Consider the following 18,459-nt stretch of genomic DNA (forward strand, 5'->3'; position numbering starts at 1 on the left):
CCCAAGGGAAATGTGGAAGACAGAGTGGGAAGAAGACAGATGCCAGACTATGCGGGAGCGGAGGGAAGAAGATGGGTGCTAGACCAATTGGGGGGGGGGGGGCGGTTAAGGGAGAGGCACAGTAACAGCAAATGGAAGACGCAGAGAGAAGACACACAGTGGATGGAAGGAATTCAACGAGAAGATGTGGAAAGCAGAAACCAGACAACAAAGGTAGAAAAAAAAATTATATTTATTTATTTATTTTTTGCTTTAGGATAAAATAGTATATTAGTTGTGTTGATAAAAATTTATAAACAAAGCCCTGCCAGCTGAACATCTCTTTCTCTAGTTCAGCAGCAGGAACTTTGATTTATAAGAAAGGAATAAGCTAAATATTACAGTACTAAGGCTTATATGGATGCAGAGGGGACGGTGACGGGGCGGTGAATGGGATGGCAGTGGCGGTGACGGGGCGGTGAAAGGGATGACGGTGACGGGGCGGTGAAGGGAACGGCGGTGACGGGGCGGTGCAGAGGATGGTGGGCCGGTGACGGGGACAGATTTTTTCCCCGTGTCATTCTCTAATTCAGACAACACCACAGCACAGAAACGGTGCTACTAGACGTCATAGATGACTCCTGGAAAATCCTGGCTGAGGGAAAAGACGCATTGCTGGTACTATTAGACCTAAGTGCCACTTTCGATGCTATCGACCACTCTCTTCTCCTGGCCAGACTACATTCTATCAGAATCTACTATGCGGCAGTGGGATGGTTCTCCTTCCTAAATGAAAGATCACAGAGAGTACTACTAGGATCTTCCTTATCTGAACCAAAGCCACTTTGCTATGGAGTGCCCCAAGGTGCCTTACTATCCCCACTCCTCTTCAACCTGTGTCGGACCAGTACTCAACATTACTGAAAAATAACAAATCGGAATCCACTTCCCCTAGGACGGGGGTCGGCAACCTGCGGCTCCAGAGCCGCATGCGGCTCTTTTCCACCTTTGCTGCGGCTCCGGTAGTGTGTCACGCAGGCATGCAGCTTAAGTCCAGCGTCGCGGCGGGAAATAGCCATGCTGAGCAGTGAGCTCAGCACATACACAGATGAAAGCCTTGCTTGCTGATTGGTCCGGCGGCCCCGCCCCGCCGTGCCGCCGGACCAATCAGCAAGCAAGGCTTTCATCTGTGTAGTGCTGAGCTCACTGCTCAGCATGGCTATTTCCCCCGCGACGCTGGACTTGTAAGGTGCCTGAAAAAGAAATCATCCTGGCCGGGGTCGGTGTCATGCTCCGGAGATCTACAGCCTTCCTATCTCCCTCTCCCTTCTACCTGCTTCCGGCCACATCCCCTGCTCCGCGGCTCTCTTTGGCAACTCAGCAGCAGCAATCGACACAAGCTTCTGACGTCGGGGCCTACCCTCTGCGAGTCCCGCTTGTTTCAACTTCCTTTTTCCACAAAGGCGGGACTCGTAGAGGGAAGGCCTCGATGTCGGCAGCTTGTCTTGATCACTGCTGCTGACGAGTTGCTGAAGAGAGCCGCGGAGCAGGGGGGTGTTGCCAGGTGCAGGTAGAAGGGAGAGGGCCAGATGCAGGACTCGTGGGTGAGGGAGGAGAAGAGAGAGAGAAAGAGAGAGGGGAGGGAAACAAAAGGAAATCTTTCATACTGGGCTGGGCCGGAGTGGAGGGAGGGTGGAAAGATTCTAGCTACAGGGTGCAGTAACAAAGGAAAAAGGGGGAAAGCTGAAAATGGAGATAGTGACACAAAGAAGAGAAAGGGTAAGCAGGACCTACTGAATAAGGATAGAGATACAGAGGGGACATGAAGAGGAGGTGAAATAGAGACATAGAAGTAATGCTGAAAAAGTGTGTGGGGGGAGATAAAGACATTGAAAGGGCAAATGGTGAACATGGCGTAAAGATAAGGACAGAGACAAATGAAGATTCTGAAAAAGTGGTGAGATAGGGATATAGGTGAGATGGACACAAAGAAGGGTGATGCTGGAAAATAGGTGGAATGGTAATTCTGACAGACACAGAAGGGAAATGCTGGATCAAGGAGAGATGGGGCTCAGGCTGGATGGAATGAGGAGAAATGCTTTGTTGGCCCGGAACTTCCTCTCCTACGTCAGAATTGACGTCAGGGAGCGGAATGCTGGTCAGCGCAACACTTCTGCAGGGAAAGCTTGGGACGGCGGTGGCTTGGGGGCTGTTCCCCGATTGCGGTGGCAGCAAACCGAGTGGCTTGGGGGACGGCACGGAGACAGAAAGAAGGGGGAACAGGGAGACAGAAAGAAAAAGTTGGGGGAGAGAATGAGGTCTGGAGGAGAGGAAACATACAGGAGGCTGAAAGAAAGGAAGAAAGATTGGATGCACAGTCAGAAGAAGAAAGTGCAACCAGAGACTCATGAAATCACCAAATAGCAAAGGTAGGAAAAATGATTTTATTTTCAATTTAGTGATCCTGTATATAGCATTAAGATAAGAAACAATATATGCAGCGTTAGATTTGTTTTATAATGGTTTTGCGGCTCCAAGTTTTTTTTTCTTTTCGAAAATGGGTCCAAGTGGCTCTTTATGTCTTAAAGGTTGCAGACCCCTGCCCTAGGACAACACCGAGACGAACAAATGAAAAAACCTCACTGCTGCTTAATTGAAATGAAAAACTGGATGACTGTAAAACTACAGCTAAATGCGTCAAAAACTGAACTTCTGTAGATACATGCACATATCCCCGTCTGTCTCCTGGAGAAATGACACCCTTACAGCCAAGGAAAACGTCTGCAGCCTGGGAGTGCTTCTTGACTCGAATTAGTGTCTTCATCTTTTATTACCTCCGCCAGCTAAAGTGTCTGTGCATACTTCTCAGAAACTGATTCCGCCCAACTACTGTATGGTTTTGTATTATCCCGCTTAGATTATCCGCAAAAACCCTTTCCCGTCTCCAAAATGTGCAAAATGATCAAGTTTATTATAACATTTGATTAATCGCTTATTCCGAATTCTAAGCGATGTACAAAGTGATAAAATTACAAAATATAGGAAAACAAACATAGAAGAGATGCAATTCTGTCTCCTGAAAAACCTGGGAATCTGCAACCACATCACCCCCTGCACTAGTATCCATACACTGGCTTATCCAAAAACGCTGTGCTTTCAAAGCCCTGGTTCTTACCTTCAAGACCTTCTCAAGATGATACCAAACTACATGACAACAAAACTACAAAAGTATATCTCCAGCCGATCACTGAGATCCCGAGTAGCGAGACAACTTACTCTACCATCTGGTTGCTCTCTTACGACTGAAATAGCTTGCAAATGCTCCTATTCACATTTCATACCCAGGTTATGGCACATCATCCCCCCCATCCGTTAGATTGCTGGACAGACAATGGAACTTCAGGAAGGCTGTGAAATCCTCCTTTTCTACTAACCCGGCGCTTTAATAACCGGCGCCTCACTGACTCAGTACCTCCACTCCTGACACAAAAGCTATACTACCTTTGTTATGTCTACTGGAAATGCTGCATTTTCAACTATGATATGTCCGCCAAGTCTGTATTATCACTTAAGCCATTTCCTGTCTATATTGTGAATATACTCTTGTAACCCATTCTGGGCTCCTTTGGGAGGATGGGCTAAATAAATAAATAACTCTGTAAAGTTTCATAACCTTGGTATATCAGTGTGTTACAGCTGTGTTCATGTTGACGGGTGGCAGTGTCTTGCTGAGTGGCGTTAATTTTTGTTGTATATTTGTGTGCCTTTGCAAGAATGTAAGAGCTTGAATTAGAGCAACAAACAAACATTAAATTTACTGTTAAACTTGGCTAGAGTGGAAGTGAAGTCAGGGACATGTTATATAACATAACCTAACATAACTTTATTCTTCTATACCGCCACAATCGGACGATTTCTAGGTAGTTTACACTGAAAAGAGCTGGACAATCAGCGAAATACAAATATCAAAAGTACAACATATTTCTTAAGAATAGTCAGAGTAAAATTATTGTAATTAGTATAACTTCTATTTAGAAAATGAATTTATCAAACAATACAGTCTTAATTTCTTTCCGAAATGTGCCAAAGGTCAACCTGGCTCCATTGATGTAATTAAAAGTCCTATCCAAAAAGGACCTGTATCTACAACCGATCTTTGGATAGGCAAATAAATTACAATTTCTGCTTTGCTTATCCTTGTAGGGCTGTATAGCGCGAAATGAGACAAAAGATAGGTAGAGGCTAATCCCCAAACCAACTTGAAGCAAATGCAAGAGAACTTAAATATTACTCGTGCCTCCATTGGCAGCCAGTGCAGCAGTCTATAGTAGGGACTAACATGATCGCTTTTCTTCAGCCCAAATATCAGATGGACAGCTATTCTCAATTTTCTCAGTTTTGTATTTTTTAGGTACACCCAAATAAATGATATTGCAGTAGTCCAATATAGATAGAACCAATGACTGCACCAAGTTTATGTGGCTAATGCCACGAAGAAAAGAGCAGTGTACAAATGGATTACCTTATTTTCCACTCTATAAGACGCACCTGACCATAGGACGCACCCTCCTGTAGAGGAGGAAAAACCAAGAAAAAAAAAAATTCTGAACCAAATGGTGTACCCTGTCCCCTCTCTGTTGGTCTAGTGGTAGGACGAAACGGGGCACAGCGCAGGTCTAGTGCCAGGACAAAGCAACCCCCCCCCCGTACCTTTTTTAATTCAGGCAGGCAAGGCACCCCCATACCTTTTTTTAATGAGGCAAGGCACCTCTCCCCCAGTACCTTTTTTAAAATCCCAGTGGTCCAGCGCTGTATCTGTAGGAGCTTTCCGTGCTCCTGCCTTTCCCTTGCTGGACCGCTGCCTTCTGATGTCTTCTGGCAGTGGCAGAGCGGCGCAAGGCAGGCTAGAGCTTTTCGCTGCCTGCCTGGTCCCGCGGCGCTCTCTGAAAGGCTGCCATCAGTTCTCACGAGAACTGATAGCAGCCAGAGTGCGGGACCAGGCAGGTGGTGAGGCCCCACCTGGAGTACTGTGTACAGTTCTGGAGGCCGCATTACCGTAAGGATGTGCGGAGACTTGAGTCAGTCCAGAGAATGGCCACCAGGATGGTCTCAGGACTCAAGGATCTCCTATATGAAGAACGGCTGGATAAATTAAAGCTATACTCTCTCGAGGAACGCAGAGAGAGGGGTGATATGATCGAGACATTCAAGTATCTCACGGGCCGCATCGAAGGGTCCTGCAGCAACAAGAGGGCATCCGTGGAGAATCGGGAGCGGGAAACTGCACGGGGACACAAGGAAATTCTTTTTTACTGAAAGGGTAGTTGATCGCTGGAATAGTCTTCCACTCCAGGTCATTGAGGCCAGCAGCGTGCCTGATTTTAAGACCAAATGGGACAGACACGTGGGATCTATTCACAGAGAAAGGTAGGGGAGGGTCCTTGGGGTGGGCAGACTAGATGGGCCGTGGCCTTATCTGCCGTCTATTTCTAAGTTTCTATGTTTCTATGTGGTGAAAAGCTTGCGCTTGCACTTGCCTTATGTGCTGCTCTGCTGCTCCCGGAAAGCTCTGCCGATACAGCGCTGGATCACATAAAGGTACCGTGGGGGTGGGGAGGGAGGAGGTATTCGCTCCATAAGACGCACCCTTATTTCCACCCACTTTTTTGGGGGGAAAAAAGTGCATCTTATGGAGTGAAAAATATGGTAAATGTTTTTTTCTGAGGGGAGAGAAATTGTCACTGATGAAGAAAAGGTCAGGGCAGCCAGTAGTGAGCAGAACTGACGAAAACATTGCAAAAATTAGTCTAATTATGCGTCAAAATCATCAGTTGACTATGAGAAGCATAGCAGACCAAGTGAACATCGATGGAGAAACAGGAAAATCTTAACTGAAAATGTTGGCAATGTGTGCAAAAATGGTCCTGAAGGAGCTTACTGATGAACAAAAGCAAAGGAGAGTTGAAGTTTGCCAATACCTTTTGGAGAGGCAAGACGATGTTTTGGGCTGTGTTATCACTGGTAATGAAACATGGGTGTACCATTACGACCCTGAAACAAAAAGTCAAAGTGCACAATGGAAGTTGGCCAGTTCTTCACGATCAAAAAAAGTTCTGCCAGTCCAAATCAAGAATCAAAACGATGTTGCTAACCTTTTTTGAGATCGGAGGGATTGTTCCTTATGAATTTATACCAACCAGACAAACTGTTAACCACGTTTATTATCTGGAAGTGCTGAAAAAGCTGTGTGAAAAAGCTGAAAACGATTTGAACTTGAACTTTTTGCAAACTCTTGGCTATTGCATTACGACAGTGCACCAGTTCACACGGCACTATCTGTGAGGGGGTTTTTAGCCAGAAAACTAATAACCGTATTGGTTTGATGGACAATTCGTCTGACCTAGTAAGGCTATGCCTATGTTTTTTAAATCCTTTTTGCTCCTTTACCTTTTGACACTTTTGTTCTTTTTCTCTAACAAAAAAATTGATTTAGGTTTGGCTCTTTTCCTTTTTTTTCTCTCCTTTTGTGTCTTTTCATGATGAGTTTCGGTACTTTGTCATTAAACTTTGATTATATACATCTGGTTGTTGGACGTTATTTGGTCTACTCCTAATCCTTTCTTTTGGTGGTTTTCACATAGTTTTTTTTTCTTTTGTCTCTGTTTTTGAAGTTGTGCTTTGATTGTATTCTCTGTTTTTGAAGTTGTGCTTTGATTGTATTGAAAGATGGATGCATTAATAAGAAAGATAGAAACATTGATACAGAGAAAAATGAATGTAGATAAAGACCATATTACCTAACCATGCAGTCTACTATCCCTTCCTGTCCCTTAGAGATTCTATGTACTTGTCCTTGCTTTCTTGAATTCAATATCATCTCCACTACCTCTACCAGGATGCTATTCCTTGAATTCACCACCCTTTTCTATGAATTATTTCCTGTAGTTACTCCTCAGTCTGTCCCTTTCTACCTCATCATATGCCCCCTCATTCCAAAGATTTCCTTTCACTTCTCTCTGTGCATTTATGCCAAGGAGGTATTTAAATCCCTCACCTTCCCTCTCCCTCCTTTCTTCTAAAGTAATACGTATTGAAATATTTGTCCCCGTATGCTTTGATGATCACTGATCATGCTATAGAAAACTAGTTGTAAAGTGTGTAATTTTTCTTTATAAATTTCAGCTCTGAAATTTAATGCCAAGTATTTGCTGTTGTATAAATTTTAATGAAAGCTGAATGCAGTTCTTGTATTTTCTTTCAGATGAACCAACACGGTCTCTGAGTGGACTAATATTGAAAAATAATGTGAAAGCACATTTTCAGAATTTTCCAAATGGGGTGACGGACTTTATTAAAAGTGAATGTCTCAATAATATTGGTGACTCTTCTCCGTTAATAAGAGCAACTGTTGGTAAGTTGTCAGCTGTGTGTCGTCTTTCCATGTAATCAAAGAATGGTGAAATTTAAATTCATCGTCTGAGTATTTGCACTGTGCCATTTCCTGTGAAAATATGAAAGTTCAGAAACGTTTTGAAGAACCCTTGTATTTTGTACTGAGGGGGGGAGGGGGGTTAAGTGACTTGCCCAGAATCACAAAAAGCTGCACTAACCACTTGGTCATTGGTTTCCAAAATCTGGTCCTGGGAGGTTTTCAGGATATGCACAATATCTATTCTAGTGTAATAGATGAAGCATTCTAGACAGATGGTTAGTGTCCCAATGTCCGCGTGCCATCTGCAGAAGGAATCCACTCCAATTTTTTTCTCTGTGCCTCTGCTGTATTTCACTGTGTGCTCTAGCTTCACCTACAGTTTTTCTCTTCTGCATGCTTGCCAGCAGGAGTGTGTGTGTGTTCTACTCTTTCCATTTTATTTTTTTATTTGGGGTGTTTTGTCCCTTTTTTTGGATTTCTTGTGCTCGGAAATGATTCTTCAGCTCTGCCTACATTGAGATCACACAGACTTCGGTCTGCAGCTGACAGGCCAATCCCTGTATATCCCTGCATATGCTTCACAGGATCTTGGGGCCATCCCCATCTTTCTCCTTCTGTTGAACAAAGGTTCAAGTGCAGGCTATTGGAAACTCGGCTGCGTCTTCTCACCCCCGCCGGTCCCTGGCTGCGTGGTTTGGGCTGCAGGGGTGGAGGTGCAGTCAGGCATAGGGTCCAACTGGCAGCCTGAAGATCAGTGAAGAAGAGGCATTCCCAGCATGAGGCATTGATTCTCTGATTCTAGCGATTGTAAGAGAGCTGAGGCAGACTGCAGCACATTTCCAGCAGTCTATTCAAGGTTACAGTCTATTCAAGGTTACAGTGACTAAAGGCTGTTGTAGCCTGTGAGGTGAATCAAGGGAGGTTTGAAAATGGGAAGGTTTTTTTGAAGGTTTTGCATACCCACCTGTGTTCCCTCACTGAAAAAATCCTAAAATTGCCGTTTTTGAACTGTGTGCCAAAATTGCATCCTTTTCCACATATAACAAATTTCTTAGCATTGACCATCTTGGATATTTAGCAATCTTTTTTCAAAAGCTCCCTATTTCTCCAAAACTGCAGATTTTGCCTCAAAACTTGTTGGGATGGAGTCCATGGGCTCTCCTAAAATGAATTCTTGCCTGGATTGCGCAAATTTGCCGCCTCAACATTTAAAAGTAGATAGAACAGAACAGCTTTTAAACTAGAAACTGGGGGAAGGCCGACAGTCACCTTGTCTCAAAACATGCTCTTGAGTATCTTTAAAAAAGATACCATAAAAGGGAAGACAGAGCATCCTGACAATGAAATTGCAATACAGGCCAAAGTAGACCAGGTTTCCTTAAATTCAGAGCAGGCTGATTTTAGGTGAAATCTGTTTTTTATTAAGTAACAAACCGCAACAGGTACAAACAGCAGGCAAAGTCATATGTAAAAACAGGGCTCCCCTCCCCCAAGAGGACTGGACTCATATGTCCTCTCAGGTTACAAAACACCCCACCCCCCAATCCCCCCCAAAAGCAGACCCCTCCCAACACCCCCACCCCCCAGATCAGACATGTGAAAGGGAATACAACTGCAGTCTATTCAAGATACGACTACGAACCCGGGGAGACAAACTGTCCAAATAGGGAGTCCAAATATGAACAAAGTCTCTGCTCCGTCGACGGGAGGAAGAGGCCAGCGTGGCCTCCCATCCTAGAAGAGCATGTAATTTATTTCTCCAGTACCAGAAGGAGGGAGGGACATCCGCCAGCCAGAAATTCAATATACACTTTTTCCCCAAAATATAACATTTGCTCAAAAACAGTTTTTCCGCAGAGGTATACATAGAAAACAAAGAAAAATGAGCGAACAGCATATGGTATGCAGAGACAGGAACAGAAACCTGTAGGAGACCCTGAAGAAAGGAAGCCAGAGCCCCCCAAAAGCTCTGAATACTCTCACACTCCCAAAGACCATGAAAATAAGAGTTCATCTCCGCATGACAGGTGAGACAGTATTGGGTATCAACACATCCCATATGGTAGGCCCAGCTCTGGGAGGCATATGCTCTCAACAAGGTCCTGAAGTGGCACTCTCGAAGCTCCGCACTATGCACCAAAGTAGGGATAAGGCGAATAGCCCGAAGCAAAAAACCCACCCCGAGCTAGAGCAGGCTGATTTTAAAGATTGCAAATTATCTATGCCAACTGCTGTGCAAATAGAAAATAGATATGTCAAACACTGTCTGCATGCAAATGCCATAAGCCTAAGAAACAAGATGGGAGAATTAGAATATATTGCACTAAATAAAAAGATAGATATAATAGGTATCTGAAACCTGGTAGAAGGAAGATAACCAGTGGGACACTGTCATACCAGGGTACAAGTTATATCGTAGTGGTAGAGTGGATCGAATTGGTAAAGGTGTAGCGTTATATGGTAAAGAGGGCCTTGAATCGAATAGGCTGAAAATTCTACAGGAGCAAAAACGTATCTTGGAAGCCCTATGGGTAGAAATTTCATGTGTAAGGGGTAAAAGGATAGTAATAGGAGTGTACTACTGTCCACCTGATCAGGATGAACAGATAGATGCTGAAATGTTATCAGAAATTAGGGAGGCTAAAAAAATGAGTAACACAGTAATAATGGGTGATTTCAACTACCCTATTATTGACTAGGTAAAATGTATCCTCAAGGCATGCTAGGGAAATAAAATTCCTTGATGAAATCAAGGTGTGCTTTATGGAGCAGCTGGTTCATGAACTGACAAGCGGTGAAGCAATTCTAGATCTAGTTCTTAGTGCAGCACATAAATTGATAAGGGAGGTAATGGTACAAGGACCACTTGATAAGTGCAACAAGAAAGTGATCCCTCCACAAAGGGAACACAACCAAAAACAAAGACTTGTGGAGAGTTGATGTCCAAGATTAAGGGTTTATTAAAACTGATAAATAATCCACATAAAAATGTCTAGAGCTTGAACCACTGGAGACATGGACCTACCATGGTCCATATTTCAACAATATTGTTTTCCTCTGGTGTCCCTATAGGTCAGTGGTCTCAAACCTGCGGTCCACCAGGTACTATTTTGAGACCCTTAGTATTAGAAAGAATGATTCTTTATGGAAAACTTGTGCTTTAAGTGTCCGGCAGTCATGTTCTGGAACATTGCCCGCCTCACTGCTGTAACGTCACACAAGCGCTTTCTAGCGTCTGTACACAATTGTCCTTTCCACTCCACCTCACAATCGCATATAGACACAGGAAAGCGCTTGCGTGAGGTTACAGCAGTGAGGCAGGCAACATTCCAGAACGTAAAGTAACCATTGGAGGCAATGCATCTTGTGTGTGTGTCTGGTGCTGGAGGAGGTGAGAGTTGAAGACGGTTGTGGACATGACCACCAGACACTTAAGGCACAAGTTTTCCATAAAGAATCATTCTTTTTAATACCGAGGGCCTCAAAATAGTTGGTCCAAAATCTTGTCTCTTGCAGTTGATATTTTGATAGTTTTCAGTTCTGCATGTTGCCTTCTTTCAGCTGGGTATAGCTGAAATTATCAGAAGCAATTAAGGAAAGATTTAGAAACTAATTTATAAATCTTTCCTTAATGGCTTCTGATAATTTCAGATAATCCACATTTTGGATTTCTAGGTACTTACCTCATGCAAAGTTGTCATTTCTTTAATAAGATATTAACTATTTTTTCTGTGGCCCTCCAAGTACATACAAATTCCAAATGTGGCCCTGCAAAGGGTTTGAATTTGAGATTGCTGCTATAGGTCCTATATGCAGGCTTGTGGATTTTTTTTTTTTTTTCCACTTGATAAGTGATCATATAGGACCAGGTCTTCAGCGGTCAAAATGGCAGTTAGGGAGGCAAAACTTAGAGTGGAAGAAATTCTGGCAAAAAACATTAAAAAGGGGGACAAATCCTTCTTCAGGTATATTAGTGACAGAAAAAGGAACACAGGCAGGATAGTACGCCTTAGAAGACCGGACGGAAGTTACGTGGAAGCAGATTCCGATAAAGCCGAACTACTGAATGAATACTTCTGCTCAGTCTTCACCTGTGAGGCACCGGGACACGGTCCGCAGTTGAAGGCAACACAAAGCACAGACGACCCGTTTCAGAATTTTGAGTTCACACCAGGTGAAGTTTACAGTGAACTGGCAAGACTCAAGGCGAACAAAGCCATGGGACCAGACAATTTGCACCCAAGAGTGCTCAGAGAATTGAGCGATGTCCTGGCGAAACCGTTGGCTGAGCTATTCAATCTCTCCCTAAGTAAGGGGAAAGTTCCCCTGGACTGGAAATTAGCTAATGTCGTTCCTCTGCATAAAAAGGGTTGCAGGGCAGAGGCTGCGAATTATAGACCGGTGAGTCTCACATCAATAGTGTGCAAACTCATGGAAACACTAATTAAAAGCAAATTGGGCACGATCTTGAATGAAGGGAATCTTCGGGATCCCAGTCAGCATGGATTCACCAAGGGTAGGTCCTGCCAATCCAATCTCATCAGCTTCTTTGACTGGGTAACAAGAAAGTTGGACTTGGGAGAGTCTTTGGACGTCGTGTACCTGGACTTCAGGAAAGCTTTTGACAGTGTCCCACACCGCAGGCTGCTAAGCAAGATGGAATCGATGGGGTTAGGAGAGACACTAACTGCATGGGTCAATGATTGGCTGAGTGGCAGACTTCAGAGGGTGGTGGTTAATGGTACCCTCTCTAAAACATCGGAGGTGACCAGTGGAGTGCCGCAGGGCTTGGTCCTGGGTCCACTCCTTTTCAACATATTCATAGGGGATCTGACTCAAGGGCTTCAAGGTAAAATAACACTATTCGCCAATGACGCCAAACTATGTAATATAGTAAGTGAATGCAGTTTACAGAATTATATGGCGCAGGACCTGCTTACATTGGAAAGTTGGTCCTCAACCTGGCAGCTAGGCTTCAATGCTAAGAAATGTAAGGTCATGCTCCTCGGAAGCGGAAATCCATGCAGGACGTACTTCTTGAACGGAGAAACTTTAACTAGGACTTCAGCAGAACGAGATTTAGGAGTAATCATCAGTGCAGACATGAAAACTGCCAATCAAGTGGAGAAGGCTTCATCTAAGGCAAGGCAGATATTGGGTTGTAGCAATAGAAGTTTCGTCAGCCGAAAGCCTGAAGTCATAATGCCGTTGTATAGGGCCATGGTGAGACCTCATCTGGAGTACTGTGTGCAATTCTGGAGGCCACATTACAGTAAAGATGTGCGCAGAATTGAATCGGTTCAACGGACGGCCACCAGGATGATCTCGGGGCTCAAGGATCTCTCGTACGAAGAGAGACTGAACAAATTGCAGCTCTACACTCTTGAGGAACGTAGGGAGAGGGGAGACATGATCGAAACATTTAAGTACCTCACGGGACGTGTCGAAGTGGAAGATGATATTTTCTTTCTCAAGGGACCCTCGGCCACAAGAGAGCACCCGCTCAAACTCAGGGGCGGAAAATTTCATGGCGACACCAGAAAGTATTTCTTCACAGAGAGAGTGGTTGATCATTGGAACAAGCTTCCAGTGCAGGTGATCGAGGCAGACAGCGTGCCAGACTTTAAGAATAAATGGGATACCCATGTGGGATCCCTACGAGGGTCAAGATAAGGAAATTGGGTCATTAGGGCATAGACAGGGGTGGGTAAGCAGAGTGGGCAGACTTGATGGGCTGTAGCCCTTTTCTGCCGTCATCTTCATCATCTTCATCTTCTATCATGATAAACTCTGATATAATCCCTGGGATACGTTTACAGAGGAAATCCAATACAGATCGCTCACAGGAAATGGTTGCCTTGAGCTCCCATAGTCTCTCGAGCCATTTCTTGTGAACGATCTGCACGGGGCAGGAGTGTGGGAAGATTGCTCCTGCCCCGAAAACTCCCTAGACCACCAGGTAAGGCTTAAGGGTGGGGGGGGGGGGGGCTTACAGGGCTTAAAATAGCCTGAAAAATGAAAATGTATTTTTTTTTAAATTTAAAACTGCAAATAAGTGAATCCGTAGATACGGAATTTGCGAATACGGAGGGGGAAGTGTAAACAACACAAGGAATGTCAAGTTAAATGCAAGGCACTAATAAAGAAGGCAAAGATATCTTGAAAATAAGATGGTGCTGGAAGCAAAAACACACAGTAAAAACCTTTTTAGTCGCTGTATATTAAAAGCAAGAAGCCAGGAAGAGAATCAGTTGCACCGCTAGATGGCCGAGGGATAAAGGGAGCTCTAAGGGAAGACAAGGCCATAGCAGAGAGATTAAATGAATTCTTTGCTTTGGTCTTTACTGAGGAAGATGTGGGGCAGTTGTCGGTGCCAGAAATTATATTCAATTCTGATGAAACGGAGAAACTCATACAAATATCTCTAGTACTGGATGATGTAATGGGTCAATTTGCCAAATTGAACAGTAGCCAATTGTCTGGACTGGATGGTATAAATCCCAGATTGCTGACAGAATTGAAAAATGAACTTACAAAGCTATTAGTAATTAGTAATTTTTCTTTAAAAACCAGCATAGTATCAGAAGACTGGAAGGTGACCAACGTGATGCTGATTTTGAAAGTGTTCCAGAGGTGATCTGGGAACTTATAGACCGGTGAGTTTGATGTCTCTAGCGGGCACAATGGTAGAGACTATTAAAAAGAACAAAATGATTAGTGAGAGAAAGCCAACATGATTTTAGTCAAGTGAAATCTTGCCATACCAATCTGCAGTATTTCTTTGAAGGGAGTGAATGAACATGTAGATAAAGTTGAACCAGTTGATATGTGGATTTTAAAAAGGCATTTGACAAAGTACCTCATGAAAGACTTCTGAGGTTTAAATGATCAATATTCTCAATGGAGAAGGGTAAATAATGGGGTTCCACAGGGGCCCGTGCTGGGACCACTGCTATTTAAAATAATTATCAGTGATCTAGAGATTGGAATAATTAGTAAGATAACTAAATTTAATAGGGGAGGGGACATGATCGAAACATTCAAAATACTGAAGGGAATAGATTTAGCAAATAAAGACAGATTATTCACCTTCTCCAAGGTAGGGAGAACGAGAGGGCATTCTCTAAAGTTGAAAGGGGATAAATTCCGTACAAACGTAAGGAAGATTTTCTTCACCCAGAGAGTGGTAGAAAACTGGAATGATCTTCCGGAGTCTGTTATAGGGGAAAACACCCTCCAGAGATTCAAGACAAAGTTGGACAAGTTCCTGCTAAACGTAGGCAGGTGAGGCTGGACTCATTTAGAGCACTGGTCTTTGACCTGGGGGCCACTGCGTGAGCGGACTGCTGGATACGATGGACCACTGGTCTGACCCAGCAGCGGTAATTCTTATGTTCTTATGTTCAGGGCCTGAAAAGGGCGATTTAAACAAGACACTACTTCCTCAGAAAATCGAGGCAACCCAGACGACTGAAGATAATCCGCCCTCAAGTCCGGAGAAGCATCTTCAGAAGTATCGTACAACTTCACAAAAAAAGTCATAAAGAACCCCAGAAACATCCATAGTGCGAGATACCCTACCTCCCCCGGAGTCCGGAGTGCCAAAATAGGTCTACGACTGGCCTTTATATCCACTAAATGCGCTAAAAGACGCCTGGCTTATTACCAAACTGTTCAAAGCAATGTTTATGAAAATCCACCCATTTCTGAGATCTAAAGTGAAGAAGAGAATTAAGAGCTTCCTGGGAAGATAAATATTGTTCCCGAGTCTCTATCGAAGGAGTAGATAGAAAGGTCTTCTTAGCTGTAGCTCTTTCCAAGGTTATAACTCCCCTATTAATATATTTATTTCTGGCACAAGTAAAAGAAAAGGATATGATACCGGAGTACAGTTTTGTTTGCTTCCCAGAATAGAATGGGGGTCATCCTGATGTGCATTATTGGTCAGATAGTCATCCCATTGGGTCTGCAGAAAGTAAGATAAAATGGAAAGCGCCAAGAAGGAGAGCCAGCATAGGCTACATCCAGATGGTCATCCAACCAAATAGGCGTATGGTCTGAAATATTCAGGAGACCAATCTCTGTCGATAATACAGAAGAAAACCACTCCGGAGATACAAACAAATAGTCAATCCTAGACCAGGTGTTATGAACTCGGGATAGGTAAGCATAATCCCTAACCTCAGGATGTAAGAGACACCAAGGGTCCACCACAGAAACAGTATCGCAAAAATCAGTAAGAAGACGTCTCTTAGCCCCCAGATTAGTAGATAGAGGGCCAGACTTTTCATGAGCGGGGTCCATAACAAAGTTAAAATCGCCCACCAGGATAAATGGGTCCCCAGAATAACAAGAGTAAAGTTGGGTTGTCTTCTGCAAAAAAGAAGATTCAGACTAATTTGGGCCATAGACAACCAGCAACAAATAGCTCTTATCCCCCAACGTCAAACGCAAAAGAAGATAGTGGCCATCCAAAGATTTATCAAGGACTTGAACCCCAAGTGGTTAGGATTTAAGGACCAATACCGCAATGTCTCCATGTCGCCCCAGTGGGGAAGCAAAATAAACCTCACCCACCCATGAGCGACATAACTTGAGGTGTTCAGCAACTGTTAAGCAGGTCTTGTAAGCAGGCGATATCCGCGCTGTAACGCTGCTAATAGTTTGGAACGTTTAACAGGCGAAGTAATGCCCCCAATGTTCCAGGAGGTAAGCCAGAAAGGAGTACTCATAATCAACTAGTTAAGTGAAAAAGAAAAGCCACAGTAAGAAAAACAAACTGAAAGAAGACCCCAGGAGCCCAGCCTCCTCCAGGGTATCGAAAACCAGGGAAAACCCATAGCATGAGGAGTATAATATAACATTCCCAATAGCACAGCAAACTATATACAAAATCAGCTGAAGTAGGACTAAACCCCCCTCCTATCCCCACTCCTCCCCAACCCGGATATCCGCCCACCTATCCACCCAATACAGATCCCCCCCGTAACCCTATACCCAACCTACTAAACACGCTCTGCCAAGGCAGACCAGAACGACAGTCATGCTTCAATGTGAGCAGGGCCCCTTGCCCTCCCCCCAACCTGGTCCCATTAGAGAAAGCCACAAAGCAAGGCAGGTCAGCTTGGAGACAAACCCTAAGCACTCCATCAAACTAAACAGACACGCATCACACTTACACCCACAACTCGATAAAGGGAAATAAATAGCCAAAAGAAGAAATCCCGATACTCCGCTGCCAAAAACTATAGGAAACTGCCACAGGGTGCCGTGACAAAAATCCCCACCCAAAAAATAAATACAAATTAGAGGCCTGACACCAGAAGGGCACCCAGCTGTACTGCAAAGCCCGCCAAATTCGCAGCAGAAGAGCACATGTGAAAATACACTGTTGGGCATAGAGGCCCCTAGCAGTCTCCAGCAGCCACCATACCTGCAATAAAAGGAGACCCAACCCACTGCACCCACTGCCTGCGAATATTCACCCTCGAGACACTTAATACCCCAGATATGCAATGCCCCATACATGCAAATCCACAGACACTCAAGACACCACGCAATACACCCCTACCATCCACCCACAACAGCCTGCTAACCAGAAAAGGAGCAATAACATCCCCTCAGGACAAAATAAGCAGCATAGCCCACTTATACCGATATCACAAGAAATAGTTTTCCAGATAAATTATGCACAAAATGTCCAGGACAAAACATCCGCTAAATTACCCACAGCACCACAGGGTACTTCAGGGGGAGGCCCAGGTTCCTGACCCAGGAGGCAAGGTGTCCAAATAAGCCTGAGCAGATTCCACGGTGTCATAGGTCTTCCACCCGTTACCCATCCAGATCTTCAAAAGGGCTGGGTATAACAACATGAAGCGTTGTTTACCCAGGACAAGCAGGCAGCCTATTCCCAACATATGGGTGATGTCATCCACGGAGCCCAGATGCGGACAGCCTCGCAAGCAGACTTGCTTGTAGAAACGTAGAAGTTTCAAGTCAGCCGCACCGCGCATGCACGAGTGCCTTCCTGCCCAGCACAGGGCGAGTCTCCTTAGTCCTCAGTTTTCCGCGGAGCCAAGAAGTCTGTATTTCGACACTCTGTGTTGAACTTTGTTCGCTTCGTGCCTTCTCTTACCACGGTTTGTGTTCTTTTTAGTCATGAATCGCTGTGTTACTTTCCTTTAAAAAAAAATTATTTTCATTTTTTTCTTCATTGACTGACTGGCGGGCCAGGCTGCGTGGCTGCAACCTGTGGGCTTCGACTTTGCAGCGGCTATCTTCCCTCCTATGTCCTGGCCAGTCACGGGCTTCAAGAAGTGTAGCCAGTGATAACGTGCGATTTCTCTCACGGACCCACACCGCTGGTGCCTCAAGTGCCTTGGGCCTGACCATAATCTGAAGTCATGCTAGTGCTGTGCTACTCTTCAACCTCGAGCCCTTAAACGTCGTCGAGTTTTAGTGGAAAAACTCTTCAGCATGGACACTTCGCTGACACCCTTGACCTTGCGTGCTGCCTCGGTCACACCTTCCAGCAAAGGTCTTCCTGCTTCTACGACTCCGACCTCGAGCCTCATCAGACCGTCCTCGTTTATATCGTCTTTAGCCTCGAGTACACCTGCTTTATCTTCACCTAAGATCCCCTCAGGTCAGATACCTAAGCAGAAGGTTCCTGCAGTGGTCCTCAAGCTTTCCAATACCTCCAAGTCCAAGCACATCTCCACTGCCACCTTGGAGCCTTTAGTCTCAGCAAGTGGTCCGGTTTCAGACGCAGATCCATCTTTGCAGGATTCTCTCCAGACCATGTTGGAGCAGCAATTTGTTCAGTTCCTGAGCAAATATGGTTCTGCCTCGACGCTGCCTCCTGTAATCCAGCCTGGGCAATCAGCAGTCTCCTGCAAGGTCGAGACCCTGCCTGTGCCTCGAGCTCTATGGAAGGAGCAAAGTCTTTGCGAGTGTCTGGTCTGGTATCTACACACACTATGCAAGGAGTAGATTCTTTGGGAGTGCTTCGAGATTCCCCGATCCAGTCCACTGTGTTTCGATCT

The 18,459-nt window shown here is 44.6% G+C and overlaps 1 protein-coding gene across 7 annotated transcripts in view; it reads left to right on the forward strand.

Annotated features, from left to right (window-relative positions):
* Positions 1–18,459, forward strand: part of TNPO1 (transportin 1) — a 560,536-nt gene that overhangs the window by 64,312 nt on the left and 477,765 nt on the right. For all 7 annotated transcript variants that reach the window (XM_033929167.1, XM_033929193.1, XM_033929150.1 and 4 more), the window contains exon 4: positions 7,241–7,390. In XM_033929167.1, the coding sequence (XP_033785058.1) occupies positions 7,241–7,390 (150 nt within the window). The remainder of the gene's footprint in view (positions 1–7,240; positions 7,391–18,459) is intronic.

The sequence above is a fragment of the Geotrypetes seraphini genome, chromosome 1 (assembly GCF_902459505.1).
Source record: "Geotrypetes seraphini chromosome 1, aGeoSer1.1, whole genome shotgun sequence".
Classification (NCBI taxonomy): Eukaryota; Metazoa; Chordata; class Amphibia; order Gymnophiona; family Dermophiidae; genus Geotrypetes; species Geotrypetes seraphini.